Source organism: Macaca thibetana, chromosome 2 (assembly GCF_024542745.1).
Source record: "Macaca thibetana thibetana isolate TM-01 chromosome 2, ASM2454274v1, whole genome shotgun sequence".
NCBI classification, from domain to species: Eukaryota; Metazoa; Chordata; class Mammalia; order Primates; family Cercopithecidae; genus Macaca; species Macaca thibetana.
The window spans coordinates 88898092-88923908 of NC_065579.1; the positions used below are offsets into that span (position 1 = coordinate 88898092).

Below are 25817 nucleotides of genomic sequence, written 5' to 3' on the forward strand. Positions count from 1 at the left end.
AGATGTGGTGCAGAGAAGAATGTATATTCTGTTGATTTGGGGTGGAGAGTTCTGTAGATGTCTATTAGGTCCACTTGGTGCAAAGTTGAGTTCAATTCCTGTATATCCTTGTTAACTTTCTGTTTCGTCCATCTGTCTAATGTTGACAGTGGGGTGTTAAAGTCTGCCATTATTATTGTATGGGAGTCTAAGTCTCTTTGTAAGTCTCTAAGGACTTGCTTTATGAATCTGGGTGCTCCTGTATTGGGTGCATATATATTCAGGATAGTTAGCTCTTCTTGTTGAATTGATCCCTTTACCATTATGTAATGGCCTTCTTTGTCTCTTTTGATCTTTGCTGGTTTAAAGTCTGTTTTATCAGAGACTAGGATTGCAAACCCTGTCTTTTTTTGTTTTCCATTTGCTTGGTAGATCCTCCTCCATCCTTTATTTTGAGCCTATGTGTGTCTCTGCACGTGAGATGGGTCTCCTGAATACAGCAAAATGATGGGTCTTGACTCTTTATCCAATTTGCCAGTCTGTGTCTTTTAATTGGAGCATTTAGCCCATTTACATTTAAGGTTAATATTGTTATGTGTGAATTTGATCCTGTCATTATGATGTTAGCTGGTTATTTTGCTTGTTAGTTGATGCAGTTTCTTCATAGCATCGATGGTCTTTACAGTTTGGCATGTTTTTGCAATGGCTGATACTGGTTGTTCCTTTCCATGTTCAGTGCTTCCTTCAGGAGCTCTTGTAGGGCTGGCCTGGTGGTGACAAAATCTCTCAACATTTGCTTGTCTGTAAAGGATTTTATTTCTCCTTCACTTATGAAACTTAGTTTGGCTGGATATGAAATTCTGGGTTGAAAATTCTTTTCTTTAAGAATGTTGAATATTGGCCCCCACTCTCTTCTGGCTTGTAGAGTTTCTCCCGAGAAATCTGCTGTTAGTCTGATGGGCTTCCCTTTGTGGGTAACCTGACCTTTCTGTCTGGCTGCCCTTAACATTTTTTCCTTCATTTCAACTTTGGTGAATGTGACAATTATGTGTCTTGGAGTTGCTCTTCTCGAGGAGTATCTTTGTGGCATTCTCTGTATTTCCTGAATTTGAATGTTGGCCTACCTTGCTAGGTTGGGGAAGTTCTCTCCTGGATAATATCCTGCAGAGTGTTTTCCAGCTTGGTTCCATTCTGCCTGTCACTTTCAGGTACACCAATCAGACATAGATTTGGTCTTTTCACATAGTCCCATATTTCTTGGAGGCTTTGTTCATTTTTTTTTTTTTTTTTTACTCTTTTTTCTCTAAACTTCTCTTCTCCATTTCTTTCATTTGATCTTCAATCACTGATACCCTTTCTTCCAGTTGATCGAGTTGGTTACTGAAGCTTGTGCATTTGTCACGTAGTTCTCATGTCATGGTTTTCAACTCTATCAGTTCATTTTAGGACTTCTCTACATTGGTTATTCTAGTTAGCTGTTTGTCAAATCTTTTTTCAAGGTTTTTAGCTTCTTTGAGATGGGTTCAGACTTCCTCCTTTAGCTTGGAGAAGTCTGATCGTCTGAAGCCTTCTTCTCTCAACTCATCAAAGTCATTCTCTGTCCAGCTTTGTTCCATTGCTGACGAGGAGCTGCGTTCCTTTGGAGGAGGAGAGGTGCTCTAATTTTTAGAATTTTCAGCTTTTCTGCACTACTTTTTCCCCATCTTTGTGGTTTTATCTGCCTTTGGTCTTTGATGATGGTGATGTACAGATGGGGTTTTAGTGTGGATGTCCTTTCTGTTTGTTAGTTTTCCTTCTAATAGTCAGGACCCTCAGCTGCAGGTCTGTTGGAGTTTGGTGGAGGTCCACTCCAGACCCTGTTTGCCTGGGTATCAGCAGCAGAGGCTGCAAAAGAGTGAATATTGCTGAACAGCAATTGTTGCTGCCTGATTGTTCCTCTGGAAGCTTCGTCTCAGAGGGGTACCCAGCCATGTGAGGTGTGAAGTGTCAGTCTGCCCCTAGGTGGGGGGTGTCTCCCAATTAGGCTCCTCGGGGGTCAGGGACCCACTTGAGCAGGCAGTCTGTCCGTTCTCAGATCTCAAACTCCATGCTGGGAGAATAACTACGCTCTTCAAAGCTGTCAGACAGGGACATTTAAATCTGCAGTGGTTTCTGCTTCCTTTTGTTTGGGTATGCCCTGTCCCCCAGAGGTAGAGTCTACAGAGGCAGGCAGGCCTCCTTGAGGTATGATGGGCTCCATCCAGTTCGAGCTTCCCAGTGCTTTGTTTACCTACTCAAGCCTCAGCAATGGTGGGCACCCCTCCCCCGGCCTCGCTGCCGCCTTGCAGTTCGATCTCAGACTGCTGTGCTAGCAATGAGGGAGGCTCCATGGGCGTGGGACCCTCTGAGCCAGGCAAGGGATACAGTCTCCTGGTGTGCCATTTGCTAAGACCCTTGGTAAAGCACAGTATTAAGGTGGGAGTGACCTGATTTTCCAGGTGTTGTGTGTCGGTTTCCCTTGGCCAGGAAAGAGAATTCCCTTCCCCCTTGCGCTTCCCAGGTGAGGCAATGCCTTGCCCTGCTTCGGCTCTCACTCGGTGGACTGCACCCACTGTCCTGCACCCACTGTCCGACAAGCCCCAGTGAGATGAACCCAGTACCCCAGTTGGAAATGCAGAAATCACCTGTCTTCTGTGTCAGTCACACTGGGAGCTGGAGGCTGGAGCTGTTCCTATTCGGCTATCTTGGAACTGCCGTCCAACACATTTTCTTTATCCAGTCCACTGTTGATGGGCACCTGGTTGAGTCCATGTCTTTGCTATTGTGAATAATGCTGCAGTCGACATACAGGTACATGTATCTTTTTGATAGAATGATTTCTTTTCCTTTGGGTATATTACAAATGGTGGAATTGCTGGTCAAATGGTAGTTCAACTCTCAGTTCTTTTGAGAAGTCTCCAAACTGCTTTCCACAGTAGTTGAACTAATTTACATTCCTACCAATAGTATACGTAAGTGTTCCCTTTTCTCTGCAGCCTTGCGAATGTCCGCTATTTTTTGACTTTTTAACAAAAGCCATTCTCACTGGTGTGAGATGGTGTCTTATTGATTTGCATTTCTCTGATGATTAGTGATGCGTTGCATTTTATGTTTATTGGCCATTTGCATGTCTTTTTTTAAGAAGTGCCTGTTAATGTCCTTTACCCACTTTGTAATGGAGTTGTTTTTTGCTTGTTGATATAAGTTCATTATAGATTCTAGATACTAGACATTTGTCAGATGCATAGTTTGTGAATATTTCCTCTCATTCTCTAGGTTGTATGTTTAGTCCATTGATAGTTTCTCTTGCTGTGCAGAAGCTCTTTAGTTTAATTAGGTCTCGTTTTTCAATTGTTGTTTTTGTTGCAGTTTCTTTTGAGGACTTAGCTATAAATTCTTTACCAAGGCTGATATTGAGAAGAATATTTCCTAGGTTTTCTTCTAAGAGTTTTATACTCTGAGGTCTTACATTCAAGTCTAATCCATCTTAAGTTGATTTTTATATATAGTGATACTTAGTTCCCCAGTTTCATTCTTCTGCGTATGGATAGCCAACTATCCTAACACCCTTTATTGAATAGGGAGTCTTTTTCTCATTGCTTTATCTTTTTTTTGGTCAACTTTTTCAAAGCTCAGATGCTTGTGGGTGTGGGTCAGCTTTTGAATATGTTGCTGGATTTGGTTTGCTAGTATTTTGTTGAGGACCTTTGCATGTATGTTCATCAGGAGTATTAGCCTGATGTTTTCTTTCCTCTTTTTTTTTTTTTTTTTTATATTGTGTCTCTGCCAGGTTTTGGTATCAAAATGATGCTGGCCTCATAGAATAAATTAGGGAGGAGTCTCTCATCCTTACTTTTTTTGAAATAATTTCAGTAGAATTGGTGCCAGGTTTTTTTTTTTTTTATATGTCTGGTAGAATTTGGCTGTGAATCCATCTGGTCCTGGCCTTTTTCTTGTTGGTAGGCTTTTTATTACTGCTTCAATTTCAGAACTTGTTATATTGATTTGTTCAGGGTTTCAATTTCTTTCTGGTTCCATCTTGGAAGGTTGTATGTTTCCAGGAATTTATCCATTTCTTCTAGGTTTTCTAGTTTGTGTGTATAGAGGTGTTTATAATAGTCTCTGAGGGTTTTCTTTTTTTTTAATATTTCTGGGGGTCAATGTTATGTCCCATTGTCATTTCTGACTGCGTTTATTTGGATCTTCTCTCCTTTTCCTTCCTTCCATCCATCCTTCTGTCCGTCCATCCATCCTCCCTCCCTCCTTCTCTTCTTCCCTCTTTACTTCCTTCTTTTCTTTTCTTTCTTTTTTTTTTTGGGCAGGGTCTTGCTCTGTCACCCAGGCTGGAGAGCAGTGATATGATCTACTTCCCAGGCTCAAGCAGTCCTCCCACCTCAGTTTCCCAAATAGAGTAGCTGGGTACTACAGGCACATACCACCACACCCTGCTAACTTTTGTGTTTTTGTAGAAACACGGTCTCCCAATGTTGCCCAGGCTTGTTTTGAACTCCTGGACTCAAGCAGTCTCCCCACCTCAGCCTCCCAAAGCTGGGATTACAGTTGTGAGCCATCGCACCCGGCCTCTCTTTTTCCTACTAGCAATCTTATTTATTCTTTCAAAGAATCATCTTTTGGTTTCATTAGTCTTTTATATGCTTTTTCTTGTCTCAATTGTATTCAGTTCAACTCTGATTTTGGTTGTTTCTTCTGCTGGCTTTGGGGTTGATTGGCTCTTGTTTTTCTAGTTCCTCTTGGTGTGATGTTAGGTTGTTAATTTGAGATCTTTCTAACTTTTCAATGTGGGCATTTAGCACTATAAACTTTCCTCTTAACACTGCTTTATCTGTGTCCCAGAGATTCTGGTATGTTGTATTTTTGTTTTCATTGGTTTCAAAGAATTTCTTGATTTCTGCATTAATTTCGTTGTTTTTACCCAAAAGTCATCCAGTTGTTTAATTTTCATTTAATTGCATGGTTTTGAGAGATCTTCTTAGTACTGATTTCTGGTTTTTTTTTTATATTGTGGTCAGAGAGTGTGGTTGGTATGATTTTCATTTTTTTGAATTTGTTGAGTATTGTTTTATAGCCAATCATGTGGTTGATTTTAGAGTGTGTGCCAGGTAGAGTTGGGAAGAATGCATATTCTGTTATTATTGGGTGGAATGTTCTGCAGACGTCACTTAGATCCATTTGGTCAGGTATCACATTCAGGTCCTGAGTATCTTTGCTAGTTGTCTGCCTTGATGATCTGTCTGATACTGTTAGTGGAGTATTGAAGTCTCCCACTATTATTGTGTGGTTATCTAAGTCTCTTCATAGGTTTCTAAGAACTTGTATTATATATCTGGTGCTCCATTGTTGGGTGCATATATATTAGGATACTTAAGTCTTCTTGTTGAATCGAGCCCTTTATCCTTATTTAATGCCTTTATTTGTCTTTTTTGTTCTTTGTTGTTTTAAAGTCTCTTTTGTCTGAAATTAGAATAGCAACCCCTGCTGTTTTTTGTTTTTTTTGTTTGCTTGGTAGATTTTTCTCCATCCATTTTCTTTGAGTCTATGAGTGTCATTGCATGTAAAATGGATCTCTTGGAAGACAGCATACCATTGAATCTTGCTGCTTTATCCAGCTTACCACTCTGTGCCTTTTAAGGGCAGCATTTAGCCTGTTTATGTTCAAGAATAATGTTGTTATGTGCAGATTTGATCCTGTCATCATGTTGTTAGTTGGTGGTTGTGCAGACTTCATTGTAGTTGCTTTATGGTGTCAGTGGTCTATGTGCTTAAGTGTGTTTTTTGTGGTGGCCAGTAATAGTCTTTTGTTTCCATGTTTAGCTTCAGGACCTCTTGTAAGACATGTCTGGTGGTAACGAATTTCCTTAGCATTCATTGTCTGAAAATGATTTTATTTCTCCTTTGCTTATGAAGTTTAGTTTGTTTGGATATGAAATTTTGAGTTGGAATTTTTTTCTGTAAGAATGCTGAGTATAAGCCCCCAGTCTCTTCTGGTTTGTATGGTTTCTGCAGAAAAGTCTACTGTTTGCCTGATGGGATTCCCTCTGTAGGTGACCTGCCCCTTCTCTCTAGCGGCCTTTAATTTTTTTTTTCATGTTAACCTTGGAGAATCTGATGACCATGTGTCTTGGTAATGGTTGTCTTGTATAATATCTCACAAAGGTTCTCTGCATTTCCTGAGTTTAAATGTCAGCCTCTCAAGGTCAAGAACCTAGCGAGGTTAGGGACATTTTTGTGGACAGTATCCTCAAATATGTTTTCCAGGTTGCTTGTCCTCTCTCCCTCTCTTTCAGGAATGCCAAAGGTTTGCTACCTTTACATAATCTCATATTTCCTGGAGGTTTTGTTCATTTTTTTCTTTTTTTCTTTGCTTTTGTCATTATTTTTTGTTTGAAGAACTCATCTTCATTTTTTATTTGAAGAACCAGTCTTCAAGCTCTGAGATTCTTTCTTCAGCTTGATCTACTCTGCTGTTAATTGTCCCACTTGTATTATATGATTCTTGTAGTGAGTTTTTCAGCTCTAACAGATCAGTTTGGTTCTTTCTTAAAATGGCTATTTCCTCTTTCAGCTCGTATCATTTTATTAGATTCCTAAGATTCCTTGGATTTGAATTCAACTTTCTCCACATCTCAAACATCTTCATTCCTATCCAAATTCTGAATTCTGTATCTGTCATTTCAGCCATTTCAGCATGGTTAAGATCCATTGCTGGGGAATTAGTGGGGTTGTTTGCTATTAAGAAGAAACTCTGGCTTTTTGAGTTTCCAGAGTTCGTTCTTATCTGTATAAGCTGGTGTACCTTTAATATTTGAAGTTGCTGTACTTTGGATGGCATTTTTTGCTTTTGTATTCTTTGATGCCTTTGAAGGTTTGACTGTAGTATAATGTGGGGTCAGTCAACTGTCTTCATTTCTGGAAGATTTCAGGGGGCTAAGGCTCAGCTCAACACTACTGGGCAGCTTGTTCTAACCCTTAGCGGCTGAGACCAGACCTATGGCTTTGTGCTCTGGCCCCTCGAACTTATGTACTTGCTGCATTGGAGGAGCTAAAATGTTTCCGGTCAGCTGGTAACAAGAAACATCCCCCACTGCTCCAGTGGGGGATGCCAGCTAAAGCACTTTGTTGAGGCAGTGGCTGTGGAGTCCATCCTTGTGTGTGTGTGTGCCAGCAGCAACAGTGGCATGACAGGTGCACATGCTTGTGCCAGGATGGACAGCAGTGGTTTGGGGTGCACTGCACACCAGCAGGGGTGGGTGGCAGAATCTTCATGGGGGCAGGGCAGCAGTGGGTTCATTTTTTTTTTTTTTTTAAACTGAGTCCCGCTCTTCTTGCCCAGGCTGGAGTGCAATGGCACAATCTTGGCTCACTGCAACCTCCGCCTCCTGGTTACAAGTGATTCTCCTACCTCGGCCTCCGAAGTAGCTGGGATTACAGGCACCTGCCACCATGCCCGGCTAATTTTTTTGTATTTTTAGTAGAGATGGGGTTTCACCATGTTTCCCAGGCTGGTCTTGAGTTCCTGACCTCAGGTGATCTGCCTGCCTCGGCTTCCCAAAGTGCTGGGATTACAGGCTTGAGCCACCATGCCTGGCCATTCATTTTTATAATGAATATTTTTCCTAAGGCTTAGGAATAACACAGAATTTAGAGTCAGGTAATTGACTGGCTGTGTGGTCTTTGAAAAATTGCTTAACTTCAGTGAGCCTCAATTTCATATCTCTGGTGAATATAATACCTACTGTATAAGGTTATTATGACATTGAAATGCAAAAATGTAAATGTAAAGCATTTAGTAGTGATTAATGTAATATGACTAAATGATAGATTTTTTTTTAAATCTCTTAACATGGTTGATCATGTTAACTGATACAGTTTTAACTTCTATTTTCTGGTCCGTGATGACTTGGGAAATATAAGATAATGCTTGATGTGGAAAAAACTTTGGATAACCTTTACTCATTTTTCTTGCTTGACATAGCTAAAGAAAATTGAGTGGGGGACAGCTGGCGGGTGTGTTTTTTTCTTTATGCAGCAATAGGGTTATTTTAAACTTTGTCAGTGATAAATTTTTAATAGAGTAGATAAGAATCTAGCAGGAGGCTCTTTCCTGGCTTCTTTGAACTTGCCCTCCCCTGAGGCAAGTCAGATTGCAGTTCCAAGGCCTAGACTTACTTAACTTTGGCCTCCTTATGTTTCCCAAGGCTTCATGATAAAGATGCCTGTTCTAGCTGTGGTTTCTGCTTTGTATTGTCTCTCTTTTTTTTGCCCCAAATATTTCCATTTTTATTTTTCTTATTTTTACAAACAAATGGTATGTGAGAAGTACGTTTCAACCTGTAAAACAGTATGGTGATGTTATTCTTTTGTTTTTCATTGTTTTCTTTGACCAATGAAAAAATGAAATCTGTTTTTCTTTGATTTTCTCTGACATTATAGGCACTTTGGTTTCCATTATTGGAGGCAATGATGGCTCCTCAGAAGCTGTCCAGTTCAGCCATTCCTCATCTACACTCTGAAGGTAAGTTCTTCAGAATTCAAATGACTGAGTCCACCTATATCATCAATCCAATATTTGTCTGCAGAAACTATCAGGATAGTATCTTTTTCCAATAGCATATTCTTACGATTTTCCTTAATGAAACCATACAGTATGGTTGATCTCATCTTTTATATTTCTTTCTGTTGTTCCACTCCTATAATTTATCTTAAATAATGGTAGTCTTTATAACTTGTCAACAGTTAATTTTAAAATCTCAAATAGGCCTTGGTTAGCTAAGTTTCTAAGAAGCTGTATAAATCCACTGTTTTCCACAGACTTACAGCAAAAACTGAAAACTCTTATTTTAAACTAACCTTAATATTAATATTTTGTTATAACAGCTCTGAAATCTTTGACCATGCAAGTTTTAAATAGCATGGCAGCATTTATTGCACTTCCATCAATCTTGCAAAGAATTTTACAGGTGAGTTAAAAGGGGTGAATATTAAATATTGATTGATTACAACTAACATTTTAGTGATAATAGTCAATTGGGCTAATGTGTAAAGGGATCTCAAGCATAATGCAGCTAATTTTTGGCAATAGCTAAATATGTAAATATCTAACTTCTGACCCTCATTCTTGAATCTTTTCTGTCATTTTATTGGTGTGACTTTGCCTGACATAAGCTGGTGACCTTCAGTTAGGGCTTGCAGCCTTCAGATATTCCCTGTTGCCTTGGGATATAGATATACAAGTTTCCTATTGGTTTGATAACTGGGAGGCAGTTATCATTTCTTTCCAGCTGATTATAATTTTTAGATTCCAAAAAGAATCTAAAAATTAATACAGGGATTTCCTAAGCATTGGTTGTTATTTAGGCTTTCTAACTCATCCTAAAATAATTTTTGTCTTGAATACTCATCCTTGACTCTAAATTCTAGCTGGCTTTGTGTCCAAAGCTTTTGTAGGAAGCATCATTTCAGTTTGTTTCTTTCAGCAAAAAAGCCTGAACCTTCTCAGCTTCATCAAAAGAGAACACTCAGAATACTCCAAGATACATTTTTAGAAAAAAACCTGTGAGCATTCTTGGGGAAACAATAGGAATCATACTCAGAATCCATTTTGTCTTTCCTCACTTTATTCAGTATAGGCATACATGTGCATGCACCCTGCCCCCCCCCACACACACACAAAACAAACCATAATATGATGCCATTAGTCCTTATAATTTTCAAATGATTTTTATTCAATCAAGAGTGTTCCTATCAGTTCTCTTTTAAGACTCACCAAGCTCTCCTTCCCATCTGATATTAAGCTTCTGGGGCTTTTCTGATAAAGAAGACTACATCCTGTAGTCTTTGTCATCACATGGTATACTATCATTTAGAATGCTTTTTTTTTTTTTTGAGACAGTTTCACTCTTGTTGCCCAGGCTGGAGTGCAATGGTGTGATCTTGGCTCACTGCAACCTCCGCCTCCCAGATTCAAGCGATTCTCCTGCCTCAGCCTCCCGAGTAGCTGGGATTAGAGGCATGTACCACCATGCCTGGCTAATTTTGTATTTTTAGTAGAGACAGGATTTCTCCATGTTGGTCAGGCTTGTCTCGATCTCCTGACCTCAGGTGATCTGCCTGCCTCGGCCTCCCAAAGTGCTCGGATTACAGGCGGCAGCCACTGTGCCCAGCCAGAATACATTTTTACATGTATTATTTAATTTGATCTTAACAGTTATCATGTGTTGAATAATTCTTTGATATAGACTGCTTCACATATCCATTTTAAAGCACATTACTTATGAGGTTTCTAGTCATATATAAAGTAATGTATCCAAAGGGCAGGAATACTTTTCCAAATAAGTTAGAAGAAATGAAATCGTAAAGCCAAATGGGTTCTCTCTGTGTTATACATTTTGCTTTCCATTGAGCTTTAACCACATGTTATGGTATGTAAATTATAACAAAAACATGTTTTTCTCTTGACAAAAACATGATTTTAAAGTTTTTTATATTTCAAGACTTTGGAACCTAGAAGTCTCTTGATATTTGAAAATTTTCACTTTATTTTGAGTTATACTGGCATTCATTATAATTTTTTCTCATCATTTTCTACTTTCAATGGTTGTTAACTCCCACTTATCAGGAAGGTATGCTGTTTCTTAAATTCCTCATTTGCATGTTTGTGATTACTGTAATTATGCTACCTTATATTTGTACAGATATTTTTATTTTTCAAAGTGCTTTCACAGATATCATTTCATTTGAAGCCCACAACAATCTCTTGAGGTAGGCAGGGCTACTATAAACATTTCTGTTGAAGAAAGAGGAAACTGAAGTATAGAGAAGTTGAGTTCTTAACCTATCATTAGTGGCAGAACTTGGACCACCCCCTAAGTCTCTCACTTCCTAATTCGTATTCTTTTTTTATTATGTCATGTAAGCTTTTTTTATTTGTTTATGTCCCTGGTCTTTTGAGTTCATTATTAATTAAATATATTAATTGTACATTATGCTGTTTAGATGAAAGGCATAGTTCTGAACCCATAAGAGCTCTTATTTGAGAGACAAAAAAATGTTCTGATACAACTATTCATAGGGCTCTATGCAAGTAATAGTGGCCACCTTCAGGATTATCTGCTCTGAATATAGGATAATTGCCATACCTACATTTCTATACTTAATCTGCATAAGAGCAGGAGCAGCCATGGGAAAGTGTCACCCTGCCTCCTGTGTCCAGCTGATTGACTCAGGGTGAGCAAATGGCCTAAACAAGGCCGATCGGTGTGCTTTCCAGGACATTTTAGAACTGAACTTGGAAAAGACCTATAAGTCACTCATTAAGTCTCTGGATTACATCAGGTACAAATTTCAGGAGTGGACAGTTCCTGTTTTTCCATTATATGGACTGGAAGAGTGAAAAAGCATAATCTGTAGAGAGAAGGAGACAAATGTAGTAGACTCTAAGAAGAGACACACCAATGGATAAATGTATAAAGAGGATTCAAGGCATAGAGACCGGGAGAGGAGGCGACCTGGGGAGAAAAAGCTGATGCACATCAGTCCTTCATTGTGACTCTTGAGACTTACTAGCATTCCTCTTTTTAGATCTGTGAAATACCCTAGCATCTTTACAATAATTAACTTTTTTGAGTAAGTTAGATTGAGTTGTATTTATGACTATATATGACCAAAGGAGTACCAATAAAAGTGTATACCTGAAACAGACTAGGGAATTTGGAAAGATTTCCTGGAAGAGGAGATGTCTGATTGTTAAAAGAGTCTAAGGAAATCAAGGAAAGAAAGGAGGTAGGATTTATTGTATATACACAAAGACTTTGAGGTGAAAGCATGATACATTTGGGAAGTTACAAGTTTTTTAAGTGTACTCAGAACATAGGATAAGAATAAAGAAAAATCACGGAGCTGAAATTTGAGAGATAGGCAGGGACTGTGTCTTTAATTGCTTGGTAATTCATGATAAGGAATTTGGATTTTATTCTAAAATCATTTGTCATCAAGATTTTTAGCAGAGGAATGACTCAGACACAAGGGGAGGGGAGTAAAACACAGGGTTGAAAATGAGGATTTGGGGAAAATCTGCTGATAGGATTCCCTGTGCTCCTCTTCCCCCTTCCAGCAGCCATCAGATGCACTCACTTCCCACGAAGGAGACAGGTTCATTTTCTTGAGACACTGAATGATCTCAGAGAAATAAACCCTAAATAGATTGATGCTTCAGGTTTTCCTCAAGAAAAAGGCTGGCTAGCTGTCCTGTCACTCTACATGGAGTTGCATCAGTCAGCAAGCCTCAGTTACACAACCAGACCTTTCATTCAGGTTTAGTATTTCTATTATTAATTACTAGAGCAGTATTAGATTTACAGAGACATTAAACAGAAAATACAGAGAATTCCCTTTTACCCCTTCTCCCTCCCACACGCAGTTTTGCCTACCATTAACGTCTTTGTGTTAGTGTGGTGTATTTGTTACAATTGGTGAATTAATACTGATACATTATAATTATTAACTAAAATCCATAGTTTACATTAGGAATCACCCTTTGTGTTGTACAGTTGTATGGGTTTTTGACAAATACGTAGTGTCCTATATCCACCATTACCATATCATATACTGCTCTAAAAGGCCCCTGTACTCCACCTATTCATCCTCCTCCCTACCCTAATCCCCTGGCAACCACTATTTTTTTTTTTTTTTTGAGACAGAGTCTCACTCTGTCACCCAGGCTGGAGTACATTGGCGTGATCTCTGCTCACTGCAACCTCCACCTCCCAGGTTCAAGAGATTCTCATGCCTCAGCCTCCCAAATGGCTGGGATTACAGGCATACATCACCGCACCCGGCTAATTTTTGTATTTTTAGTAGAGATGGGGTCTTGCCACGTTGACCAGGCTGGTCTTGAACTCCTGGCCTCAAGTGATCTGCCCACCTCTACCTCCCAAAGTGCTGGGATTACAGGTGCGAGCCACCGTGCCCGGCCCACTGATTTTTTTTTTTAACTGTCCCTATAGTTTTACCTCTTCCAGAATGTCATATAGTTGGAATCATAGAGTGCGTTGTCTTTTCATTTTGGCTTTTTTCACTTAGCAATATGCACTTAAAGTTCTTCCATTTCTTTTGGGGGCTCGATAGTTCATTTCGTTTTATCTCTGTGTATTCCATTGTATGGATGTTCCACAGTTTTGTCTATCCATATACCTATCAAAGAACATCTTGGTTGCCTTCCGGTTCTGACAAATTTCAGTAAAGCAGCTATGAACATTCATATGCAGGCTTTTTGTGCAGATTTAAGTTTTAGACTCATTTGGGTAGATACCTAGGAATGTGATTGCTGGATTATATAAGACTATGCTTACTTTTGTAAGAAACTGCCAAACTCTCCTCCAAAATGTCTATACCATTTTACATTTCTGCCAGCACTAAATGAATGTTCCTGTTGCTCCATATCTTAGCAGCATGTGGTTTTGTCAGTGTTTTGGATTTTAGACATTCTAGTAGATGTGTAGTAGTCTCATAATCATTTTAATTTGTAGTTCTCTTACAACATGTGATACTGAGCTTTTATCTGCTTTTTGAAGTGTTTGTTTTCTTGTTGGGTTTTAAGGATTCTTTGTATATTTTGGATAAGGTTCTTTATCACATGTGTGTCTTGCAAATATTTTCTCCCATTCTGTGACTGGTCTTTTCGTTCTCCTAACAGAGTCTTTCACATAGCATAAGTGTTTGCTTTTCATGAAGTCCAATTTATTGACTTTTTCTCCCATGGATCATGCTTTTGGTGTTGTATGTAACAACTCATCACCAAACTCAAGGTTACTCAGATTTTCTCATATGTTTTCTCCTAAAAGTTTTGTATTTTTGCATTTTACATTTAGAGCTATGATCCATTTTGTGTTAATTTTAGGGGAAAATGTATGGTCAGTGTTGATTCGTTTTTCTGCATGTGGATATACACAGTTGGAAATAGTGCCAACACTACTTGTTGAATTGTCTTTGTTTAGTTGACTATACTCATATGGGTCTACTTCTGGGTTTTCTGTTCTTTTACATTGATCTATTTTCTGCTCCTTCACCAATACCAATGCTATCTTGATTACTGTAGTTTTATAATAGGTCTTAAAGTCAGGGAGTGACAATCATCCAACTTTGCTGTTCTTCATTATCGTGTTGGCCATTCCTTGTCTTTTGCCTCTCTGCTTTAAACTTCAGAAACAGTTTGTTGATATCTACAAAGTAACTTGCTGGAATTTTGATTAGGAATACATTGAACTTATAGATCAAATGAAGAACTAACATTATAATAATATCAAATCTTTCTGTTCAAGAACATGAAATATTTCTCCATGTATTTAGACCTTCTTTGCTTTCCCTCATTAGAGTTTTTTAGTTTTATTCATACAAACTTTATGTATATTTTATTAGATATCTAAATATTTCTCTTAGGTACTAATATGAAGTGTCTTTTTAATTTTAAATTCTAACTGTTGATTGCTGGCATATTGGAAACCAATTGACTTTTGTATAATTACCTTGTATCCTGTAACTCTGCTACAATCACTTAATTGTTTCAGGTTTTTTTAGACAATCATGTCATCTGCAAACAAAGACAGTTTTATTTCTTCCTTCCCAATCTGTATATCTTTTATTTCCTTTTCTTGTCTTATTGCTGTAACTAGAACTTCCAGTACAATGTTGAATAGGAGTGGTGAGAGGGGATATCTTTTCCTTATTTTCTGTCTTAGAAGAAAGACATCTGGTTTCTCACCATTAAGTATGATGTTAGCTGTAAGGTTCTTATAAATGTTGTTTATCAAGTTTAGGAAGTGTCCCTCCCTTTCTTGTTTGCTCACAGTTTGTCTGTCATGAGTGGGCATTAGATTTTATCAATTACAAATTCTGCATCTACTAATATGATCATGTGATTTTTCTTATTTAGCCTGTTGATGTGATGGATTACAGTAATTTATTTTTCTTGTCTTTTTTTTTTTTCTTTTTCTGTGGAGAATGGGGTGTCGCTGTGTTGCCCAAGCGGGTCTCACCCTGGGCTCAAGCCATCCTCCCGCCTCTGCCTCCGTAAGTACTGGGATTACAGGCATGAACCACTGCACCCAGCCGATTAATTGATTTTTAAATGTTGAACCAGCCTTGCATACCTGGGATAAATCCCACTTGGTTGTTATTATAATTCTTTTTATACATTACTGGATTCAATTTGCTAATATTTTGTTGAGAATTTTTGCATCTCTGTTCATATAGTTTCCTCTCTTGTAATGTCTGTGGCTGGTTTTGGTATGAGGGTGATGCTGGCCTCAGAGAATGAGTTAAGAAATGTTCCCTTAGCCGGGCGCGGTGGCTCACGCCTGTAATCCCAGCACTTTGGGAGGCCGAGGCGTGCGGATCATGAGGTCAGGAGATCCAGACCATCCTGACTAACGGCGAAAACCCATCTCTACTAAAAATACAAAAAAAATAAGCCGGGCGTGGTGGCAGACGCCTGTAGTCCCAGCTACTCAGGAGGCTGAGGCAGGAGAATGGCATGAACCCAGGAGGCAGAGCTTGCAGTGAGCCGAGACTGTGCCACTGCACTCCAGCCTGGGCGACAGAACGAGACTCTGTCTACAAAAAAAAAAAAAGAAAAGAAAAGAAATGTTCCACCTGCTTCTGTTTTCTGGAATAGATTGTAGACAGTTTGTATAATTTCTTCCTTAACTGTGTGTTAGAATTCCTCATTATTTTCCTCAGCAGTCCCGGTATTTAATCCACGTCAAATCCTCTCTACTCTATCTCCTAGAATATTTTAGGAGCTAAGTTTTTTCTTCCTTGCCTTTTCACCCTTACCGCAGCCCCAGTCACACCTGTAAATATAAACTCTTTTTGAGCCCTACCTTCATATTAGCTTACCCGCTAGGCTGTGAGTTTTATAAAAGCAGAGATCATGTCTCCCATAGAGATCATGTTCACTATGTTATCTACAACACCCAGTGCCGTGCCTAAAACATAGTATATGCCCATTAAATATTAGTTGACTCCCTCACCTAATGTCCTTGTATAGTTCTCAACAGTTTACAAATCACTTTAGTGTTCATTATCTTCTTTGATCTCTAACTGTGCAAATTAAGCTGGGGATATAGCAATACCTCATATCTCTCATGAGAAAAGTGCCACTCAGAAAGATCAAATAACTTGTCTTTGTTTATTCAGTTTTGAAATGGGAGCCATTAGAATTAATCCAGGTCTACTAACTTCAAGTTTTAGGGCTTTTCTTCTGTATCTAACACTAATCAAGGCGTTTCTCATGCCCACCTCACTTTATCAGATCCCCACTGAAAAATGTAGGGAACAGCAGTTACTTAGATGCACAATTGCTCAGATACAACTGAAAAAATTAGTTTTTCCAAAAGAAGTGGTCACATGATAACAGGTTCTTACAGATCTTGATCTTCACGTGTTTATTCAGACTGATGCCTGGGACCCAAATTACACCGTCTTTTTTTATGAATATTAGGTGATAAGAGAACATTTTAAAGACCGTGTTTATGTTGTATACATTCTATCTTCACTCTATGGCAGAAGTAATTTTTAGCTTCTGAGAAGCTGTTTATTACTTTCTCACTGAGGAAAGGCAAACAAATTATAGACTCTCCTGTTTAGGGCATCATTGATATTTTAAAGCAGTGCTCAATTAATAAAGATTTTTATTTTAAACATACACATACATGATACAGTAGGTACCAGAAAGCAATAGGAAAAAAAAGTGGTCATCACATCTTTTCTAGTGTGTGTCTTGAAAAACACATTTACATGGGTAACCAAGTATGCTCTTCCTTCATAGTTTGCAAACAACTTAAGAGAAACCTCAGCATTTATTCATTGCTGAAGAATCTAGCTGACATCTTTGGAAAATAATTTGAAGAGCTAGTGGTTTGGTGCATGCTGTGCTAGAAGCTTTGAGCTCCCTTTTGCATTCTATAATTTATATGTTGTCCCAGCATGAGATTGTTTTCATGATTTTGCTTTTAAATTATGTATATTACAGTGAAATGTACTGACATAAATATAGAAATGACCTATAAAGATTTCTTTTTCCCAGAATTTAACCTTTTAAGACCTCTTTGTTCTTTAAACCACCTTTGTTGTAAACACATGCCAGAGCTCTATTGTCATACTGGATCCACATATTATAGTAAATATTTTAATAGAGTTTTCTAATAAGATATTGTACCATCTGTTGATATTTGGCAAATGTGTACTTATTAAGAACTTGACCAAATGTATAATTAAGCATTAACAAGGGTCTATTTTTATGCAAAGAAAATAAAAAGAAAAAATTGTCCAGTGGGTATATGGCTTTGAGTTGTTTTTCTCTGAAGGACTAGTCTGAAATATCTGTATCTTGCCTTTTGTAAATGATTTCCACATATTTGACAGATATCTTTAGCTTAGTGATATGATCCCTAGCTGTGAAATAGAAATTTTTTCTATTAAGCTTAAGTGATGTGTTCAAGCCCAAACTTGTTAATTTGATAATTACTACATATAGTTATTTTGTGCCTTGGATTTCTTCAGCATAACCCTAGCAGTTGAAGAGGCCAAAGAAACCTCTGGCAGACAATCTCATGCTGCTCTAGACAGACTCAAAGCACTGAAAACCAATCTTAGTTAGGAACTGCACGACCTATTCTGCAAGAGCCATCACTAGAACCCAGAAGAGAAAAATAAGCAAATCCTGAGACAATTCTTGTACAGGTTTTTCCTGCTTCCATAGGCCTTTTTGCCTTCTGAACTCACAGTTAACTCTTAACAGTACCAAGACTCCCTAAGAAATAGCCAGACATGTTTCTCATGTTTTCCAGCAATCATTAATTTATTATTTAGTTACCTATGTTAGAAACCCATATATTCAAGCAAGAAGTAGTTTATTATTTAGTTTATTAGTTTTTGTGTCCATACCTGGGAGACCAGTATAGTGTGGTTATTAAAAGCATGATTTCTGAAGTACCTAGATTCAAATCCCATCTTATCTGCTTGATAGTTTTGTGACTTAGAGAAGTTTTTGTAACCTCTTTAAGCCTCAGTTTCTTTACTCACAAAACCTGTTGAAGGAATTTAGTAATGTGGTAAACATAAAGTGCTTAGTACTGTTCTTGGCATATGCTACTCACTTAAAATAGCAACTACTTTTATCATAACTGTGTAGCTGGATTCTCCTATTTGGCATGGAAAAGAGTCATTTATGTCATATATAACTTGATATTAGAGAAAAGTAATAGACTTGACTCATGTGTTCACAGTTTTAAAATTATTAGTCTAGCCAAAGGTCAGTGAAGTGAGCACATACATATGCTGATGGGGATAAAAATCCTAAAATAAACTTTGGTAGAGCAATTTGGCAATATATATTGATAGCCATGAAAATGCCCTTTGAGTCTATAGTTTTCTGTCTAGAAATCTCTAAAGAATCAGAGATTCCAGTTGAGATTTGCAGCCACTAGCATTTGATAATAGTGGCTGGAGTTTGGGAAAGGGGAAAAGTGAAATGTTCAAAGCAGAAAATGAATAAAACATGATATTTTCACATAATTTATATTCTGTACCTATTAAGAAATATTTGTAATGTGTCACAAGAGTAGAGAAAAAAAAAGAAATATTTGATGGTATGGAAAAGTGCTCACAATACACCGTTGAGTTAAAAAAAGATATAAAAATATTTTGTAAAATACTCCAATTTTATACACTAAAAAATATATCCCTCTTTCCCTTCCTTTTCTCACCTCTTCCAGAAACAAGACTAGAGAAATATACATCAGAATATCAACAGTGTTTATCTCTGGTTGGATTTCAGTTTTTGGTGTGGTTTTTGGTTTTTTGTTTTTTTGCTTTTCATTTTTTTGTTTTTTGTTTTTTGTGTGTGTGTGTGTTTTTTTTTTTTTTTGGTACACTTCAGTGTTTCCAAAATGTACATAATAAACAAGTTACTTGGCATACCTCATATGAAATGCAGTGGAGGGAACATTGGATATCTAGGTATCTGTTGTTTATCAGTAGTGACTTTACTGAAAAAATCTTCAAAAAACTGAGAGCTGTTTTCTCAGAACCTGTTTGTCTCCAAAACTGGTGCGATTTAGTTGGTTAGGGGCAGGAGGTGGCTAAATGGGATCACAGGAGGAGTTGTTGGACAGATTCTGGGTATTCCTGAGTACACTGGTTTTAATGTAACAGACAAATAAGAGTGCAAAGAGGGAGAGTTGCTGTTTTATATGAAGGAGAGGAAGCTTCTTGCAGAAACAAAATAAAAGTAAAGTTTAATTAGACTTGCAAGGATTGTTAAGAAAGGGGCTTGGATAATTTAAATTTTGTTTTTCAAAAATATTTGAGATGATCAGAGGAAGACTATGGTACATTTCCAGTGGAACATTCGTGGAAGAATAAATATTTTGTGACTGTAGAAAAATACTTAAAAGCATTTGGCTTTTTCAGATAACTTAACATTTTAAAGTAATTTTAAAATACAGAATTATAACAGAATTATATTTTTTTCTAATTAGGATCCAGTTTATGGAAAAGGAAAACTTGGAGAAATCCAGGGACTTATTCTGGGAATGTTAGATACCTTTAACTATGAACAAGTAAGTAAGCTACTTGTTACATCTAAGTCTGTCCTAAGGTAGAAAAATGCTATTTTCTTTTCTTTTGTACCTATACTTAAAAAAAAAGTTACCATCTATTTACTGGCAGTTAGGTAGACTGAGGTGTATGTGTGTATATTTATTTCAGTTTTTAATTTCTCTCACCAGGCATGGTAGCTCATACCTGTAATGCCAGCACTTTGGAAGACTGAGACAGGAGGATTGCCTGAGGCCAGGAGTTCGAGTCCAGCCCAGGCAACATAGCAAGACACTGTCTCTACAAAAAATAAAAATAATTAGCTGGGCATGGTGGCATGTGCCTATAATTGTAACTACTCAGGACGATCAATTGAGCCCAGGAGTTGGAGGCTGCAGTGAGCTATGATTGCGCCAGGTGACAGAGCAAGACCCTGTCTCTAAAAAAAAGAAAAAAAAATTATCTTGACCTTGATTTGTGTACACACACACACATTTCAGAATGTAGAAATGCGTCTAATTCAAATTTAGTTTATTTTAATTCATTCACAATGAAACAAGTATCTTTTTTTTCAAAATGAAAGTATGAGAAACTTTCTGGAAAAATAATTTAGTACAAAGCTATACCACATGAAAAGGAAGGGTCAACGTGAATATAGAAAATTGCAAAATAAAATTAAATGAGTATTATTTTAAACATTCTGAAACAGATAGTTGTCACTAACCATTGTATTAGTCCGTTTTTATGCTGCTGATAAAGACATACCCAAGGCTGGGCAGTTTACAAAAGAAAGAGGTTTATCGGACTTACAGTTCCATGTGGCTGGGGAGGCCTCACAATCATGGCAGAAGGTGAAAGGCATGTCTCACGTGGCGGCAGATAAGAGAGCTTGTGCAGGGAAACTCCCCCTTATAATACTGTCTGCTCTCGTGAAACTTACTTGCTATCATGAGAACAATACAGGAAAGACCTGCCCCCGTGATTCAGTTACCTCCCACCACACGTGGGAATTCAAGATGAGATTTGGGTGGGGACACAGCCAAGCCATATCACCATAAATGATCATTAGTCTTCCCTTAACTCAAAATTGTCTTTAGCTTTAAGTCTCAGTAAGTGCCAGCCTGGTGTACGGGCTTTTTTCTTAGTGTACTGCAAAGTGACTCCTGAAGCCACCTAGGAAAAGTACCATTTAGGTCTGTTGGAGACAACGTCTGCTTTTTTTTTAAGAATCTGTGAGAAGAAAAAGGAAAATCTGGGTGACAGCTTTTCTTAGAATGTTGTAAGAATTGCAGTTTGGCTACGTGTAGCCCAGTGAAGCTTGATACTCCTACAGGCACAGATTCCACGTTAGCAGAAGTAAAGTTGAGTGCAAGGCAGAAAATGTTTACCAATTTTGGAACTATGAAAGAGGAGAAAAACGTGATACTGATTGGAAAAAATGAGACTATTAGAACGAAAAGTTTTGCGTTACAGGTGAAGTTAAAGAGCTAAGCTGTATAGCAAGGAGGGCAGGCAGTACCTAGCTCTATCTTCCCCTTCAGGACTGAGAGAAAAGAACCCAACTACATAGCCAGATGATATATACCGATGTTAAGAATGAGATACGGTACAAAAACAATACTTTATAAATACATAGAGCCTTAAAATGACTTAATGTGATAGCTGTTAAAATGTCTTTATGTGACTTAATGATAGATGTCATGGTCTTGAGTAGATGCAAATGACTTCTAAGTGCTGATCAGGAAAATGTTATCTCTCTGCCCAAGGAAGATGAAAATGGAGTAGTGGCCATTAGCTTTACTAGTGAAAAGATATTTGAAACATTACCATGAATGCAGTTTCAATAAAAAATCTGGGATTCAGAATTAGCTGTATTCTTTATTACAACACTCTGAGCCATTCAGAGAGCAGTTATTATATAAATGTAATAAATAGATTTGGGCTTATCTAGTCATTTGAAAGCCATCAATACTGAATTAAACTGCAGAATGGCAGAGCTGACATTTCTCAGTAGAAACTAATGACAGACTTGAGAGTCTCATAATGTATACACTCACCATTACTCTGCACATTGAGGTTAACCGCTTGAATTTGTGAGGTTTTGATTTTTTTTTGTTTCAATAATTTTATCCCTTTATAATGTGTTCCAATTTTAGTTGTTGGTAGTTGAAAACTAAACAAGTGCTATTCACCATCCATCTCCTCTATCTCTTTCATTTTATAACCTTTTGTTTGTTTGTTTTTTGTTTTGTTGTTTCATAGACCCTGCTGGAAACAACAACTAGCCTTCTAAACCAAGATCTCCATTGGTCATTGTGTAACCTGAGAGCTTCAGTCACCAGAGGACTGAATCCCAAACAAGATTACTGCTCTATATGTTTGCAGCAGTACAAGAGACGCCAAGAAATGGCTGATGAAATTATTGTCTTTAGGTAAGAAAGGGAAATAAATGTTACATGTATGGTACACATACATCTGTGGCATTACCAGGCAAGAATACACATGGATACACAGACAGGCAGTCATTCTAGCAATGAACATGATAGGCAAGTTCCTGCCCTCACAGACCTTACATTCTGCATTGGGGTGGAGGTTGGGGTGCCCAGGCGAGACATAAATACAGAGGAATAAGAGCTTTGGAGAAAAACAGAACGCAGGACAAATGGATAGAAGGATGACGTGTTCAGGACAAGTGCTATTGAATGAGGGATGGCATATCTGAGGACGTGACCTTTGAGCAGAACAAGAGAGGGAGGAGCAAGGGTGCTGAGAGGTGTTTGGATTCTGAGTATCCTTTAAAGGTAGGGATAATTTGCTGGTGTATTAGATGTGGAATATGAGAGAAAAATGAGTCTTTGGTCTGAGCAATTGGGTAAACATGTACCATTGTCTAAGATGAAGAAGATACAAGGAAGTGGGGAATTCAGGAGTTTCGTCTTGCACATGTTAGGTTTGATATGTACTGTTAGACATCAAGTAGGGATGCCAGCTAGACAGTTCTTCAAGTCAGAAATCTGGAGATGTGTTGAGACTGGAAAATTTTAATTTATACGTTGTCAGCTTATGATATTTAAGCTACATTGCAAAGAGAGAAGAACCCTAGTGCAGAATGAAGGTGTTGGTCTCAGGAGCAAAGACAGCTCATCTAGAATGTAGGGATAGAGGTAACACAATATGGCCATGGAGCCAAACTTCCTGAGTTCAGATATTGACTCCGCTACATGCCAGCTGTGAGACCTTGGGCAAGTTATTTAACTTCTTTATATTTTAGTTTCCTCATCTGTAAATAGGATAATAGTACCTACCTCCTAGGGTTTTGTGAGGATTGAATGAAATGATTTATATAAGGCACTTGTAACAGTGCCTGGCATGAGTAAGCACTATCTGAGTGTTAGCTCTGCATGAAGATTGGTAGACTTGATGGTTGGAAGAGGAAGTAGTTCTCTTCACACGAAGAGCCCATTCAGGCGAGAAATATTTATTGAGCACCTGCTATATGTGAGCTGCTATTCAAGGGGATAGGATACAGGATGAATGAAACAAAGGATCTACCCTCATGGAGTTTACATTGTAGTGTCAGGGATAGACCATAAGCCAACAAGTGTAATGCCAGATACTGATAACTACCACGGGGGAAAAAATGTTAAAGGAGATACAGAATGTTTGGTGGGGGGTGCAGATATTTTATATAGGTTGGTCAGGGAAAGGCTTACCGTTAAGGTGACTTATGAACAGACAACTTAAAAATTAATTAATAGAAAAATAATTAATAGTTACATGAATAAAAACGAGCTATGCTATAGAGAAAAAGGAATGTTGGGAGCTACTAATTTATAGAGTAGCCCGGAAAGCCTTCTTGTTTAAATGACATTTGAGGGGATCTAAAGGAAGTGGCCATGCAACCTCAGAAGAGAGTACACCAGGCAGAGGAGCTGAGTGCAGAGGCCATGAGGCAGGAGAGCCTTGGCATGCTGGAGGAGTAGTGAGTGAGGAGGCTAGCGGCACCTGAGCAGCCAAGGAAGGGGACAGTGAAAGAGACTTCAGAGGAGCAGAGGCCAAATCATGTAGGAGCTGGCCCAAGTCTAACTCATTTTTATAATGAAAGTGAGACTTTTACTCTGAGATGCGAAGCCATTGGATGATTTTGAGGACTGGGGCAGTGACATGATCTGACCTATGTCTTAAGGATTACTCTGACTGTTGTGTTAAAGGACTAGACAGATCAAGGGGGAAAGCAGACGGATCAGTTAATATATATATATATATATACACACACACACATACACAGAGAGAGAGAGAGAGACACAGAGAGAGAGAGATAGGAAGAAAAAAGAAAAAGAATATAAAGACTATAGAAAAGAAAAGGATTGATTTCTGAAATGTCCAACACTTTAGGTTAGAGAAATGAAGACAAATCAGTGTAGATGGCTGAGAATTATTCTCAGTACTCAACTTCTGGGAGGATGATTTGGTCATTTAATGTAATCAGTAGGGAATTTCTTTATATGAATAGTGTAAGGATTTACTACAGCAGTGACATTTTTGTAAATGTTTAATCAAATCACAACCCTTGCCTTGAATTTGGTGATGAGACCATTCATGTTGTTATCAAGCTACTTAAATAGTTACGATTTTTTCCAGTTGCCTTTTTAAAATTTTTTTTTTCTTTTTGAGATGGAATCTCATTCTGTCTGCCAGCCTGGAGCGCAGTGACGCAATCTCAGCTCACTGTAACCTCTGCCTCCTGGGTTCAACCGATTCTCGTGCCTCAGCCTCCTGAGGTAGCTGGGACTACAGGTGTGTGCCACCACACCTGGCTAATTTTTTGTTTTTTTTGTTTTGTTTTGTTTTTTGTTTTTTTGAGACAGAGTTTTGCTCTTGTCACCCAGGCTGGAGTGCAGTGGCACGATCTTGGCTCACTGCAACGTCTGCCTCCTGGGTTCAAGCGATTCTTCTGCCTCAGCCTCCCAACTAGCTGGGATTATAGGTACCTGCCACCACACCCGGCTAATTTTTTGTATTTTTAGTAGAGATGGGGTTTCATCATGTTGTCCAGGCTGATCACAAACTCCTAACCTCAGCCGATCTGCCCGCCTCAGCCTCCCAAAGTGCTGGGATTACAGGCGTGAGCCACCATGCCCAGCCCCCTGTTGCATTTTTCTCAGACTATCTGAAAATGCCATCCGATTTCATAGTTTGGTAAATGAACAGAAGTTCAACTCATCCTTTGAGTAGTTTGTAGTCAGAGAACGGTGATTTGTTTGTACTCACAACATAAGTATACAAATATATGAATGTGAATTTTTAAAAAGAGAGGACAGCAGCAAGTACATTCTCTTTCTTGTTTCTTACCCTGTACAGCCATCAGTGCCTTTCTACTTGTTAGATATCTTTATTGCTTCTCAGTACACTTACAAGCTTATGTTTATGGATTTTGTGATAATAAAAAGGACACATTCGTTGCCTACATTTTGCAGCTGTGGCCATTTGTATCACTCATTCTGCCTTCAAAACAAAGAATGCACCATGGAAATTGAGGGCCAAACAAGATGGACATGCTACAAATGCAGCTCAAGTAACAAAGTAGGAAAACTCAGTGAAAATTCATCTGAAATTAAAAAGGGAAGGATAACCCCATCACAGGTAAGACTTGTTTTCGTGGCAAAATGGAGATGGTCTTTTCTTACCAATGTCATTTGGGCCTGGTTTTCATTTTCTTTGGTTCCCATAGGTCTCAACAAATTTACCTGGTGGGTATTGGGTACATGAAATATTCTTTTCAGTCCTATTTAGTGTTTGAAGAGCCTCTCCTCTCTACTCAGTACAGAAAAAACATGAATTTGAGAGCAACAGATGACATTTTCTGCCTTTAAAAGGCTGAAGATCTAGTTGGACAGATGAGGTGTACACACATGAGCCTGTTTTTAAGACCCTTTGACAGAGTAACAGCCCAGCAAGTACGACTGAATACTTGCAAGTACCAATGAATACCTACATGATAAGAGTGCAAAATTATGACTTTTAAGTAGGGCTGATGATGGACAAGGTGCATGCACATATGCTCTTTCACTGCCTTTGGAGTCTGACTGCTGGACTAGATGATAATTTTATGTATTTTACAGCCTTTTTTTTAAAGCAGGTAGTGGAGCAGAATTTGAACTCTACCACTTGATAGTTTTCAGGAGAACAGAGCTTGACAACACAAG

The 25817-nt window shown here is 38.3% G+C and overlaps 1 protein-coding gene across 2 annotated transcripts in view; it reads left to right on the forward strand.

Annotated features, from left to right (window-relative positions):
* VPS8 (VPS8 subunit of CORVET complex) overlaps positions 1-25817 on the forward strand; it is a 249543-nt gene that overhangs the window by 171506 nt on the left and 52220 nt on the right. For both annotated transcript variants that reach the window (XM_050778327.1, XM_050778328.1), the window contains exons 40-44: positions 8449-8530; positions 8893-8975; positions 19554-19634; positions 21874-22043; positions 25089-25254. In XM_050778327.1, coding sequence (XP_050634284.1) covers positions 8449-8530; positions 8893-8975; positions 19554-19634; positions 21874-22043; positions 25089-25254 — 582 coding nt within the window. The remainder of the gene's footprint in view (positions 1-8448; positions 8531-8892; positions 8976-19553; positions 19635-21873; positions 22044-25088; positions 25255-25817) is intronic.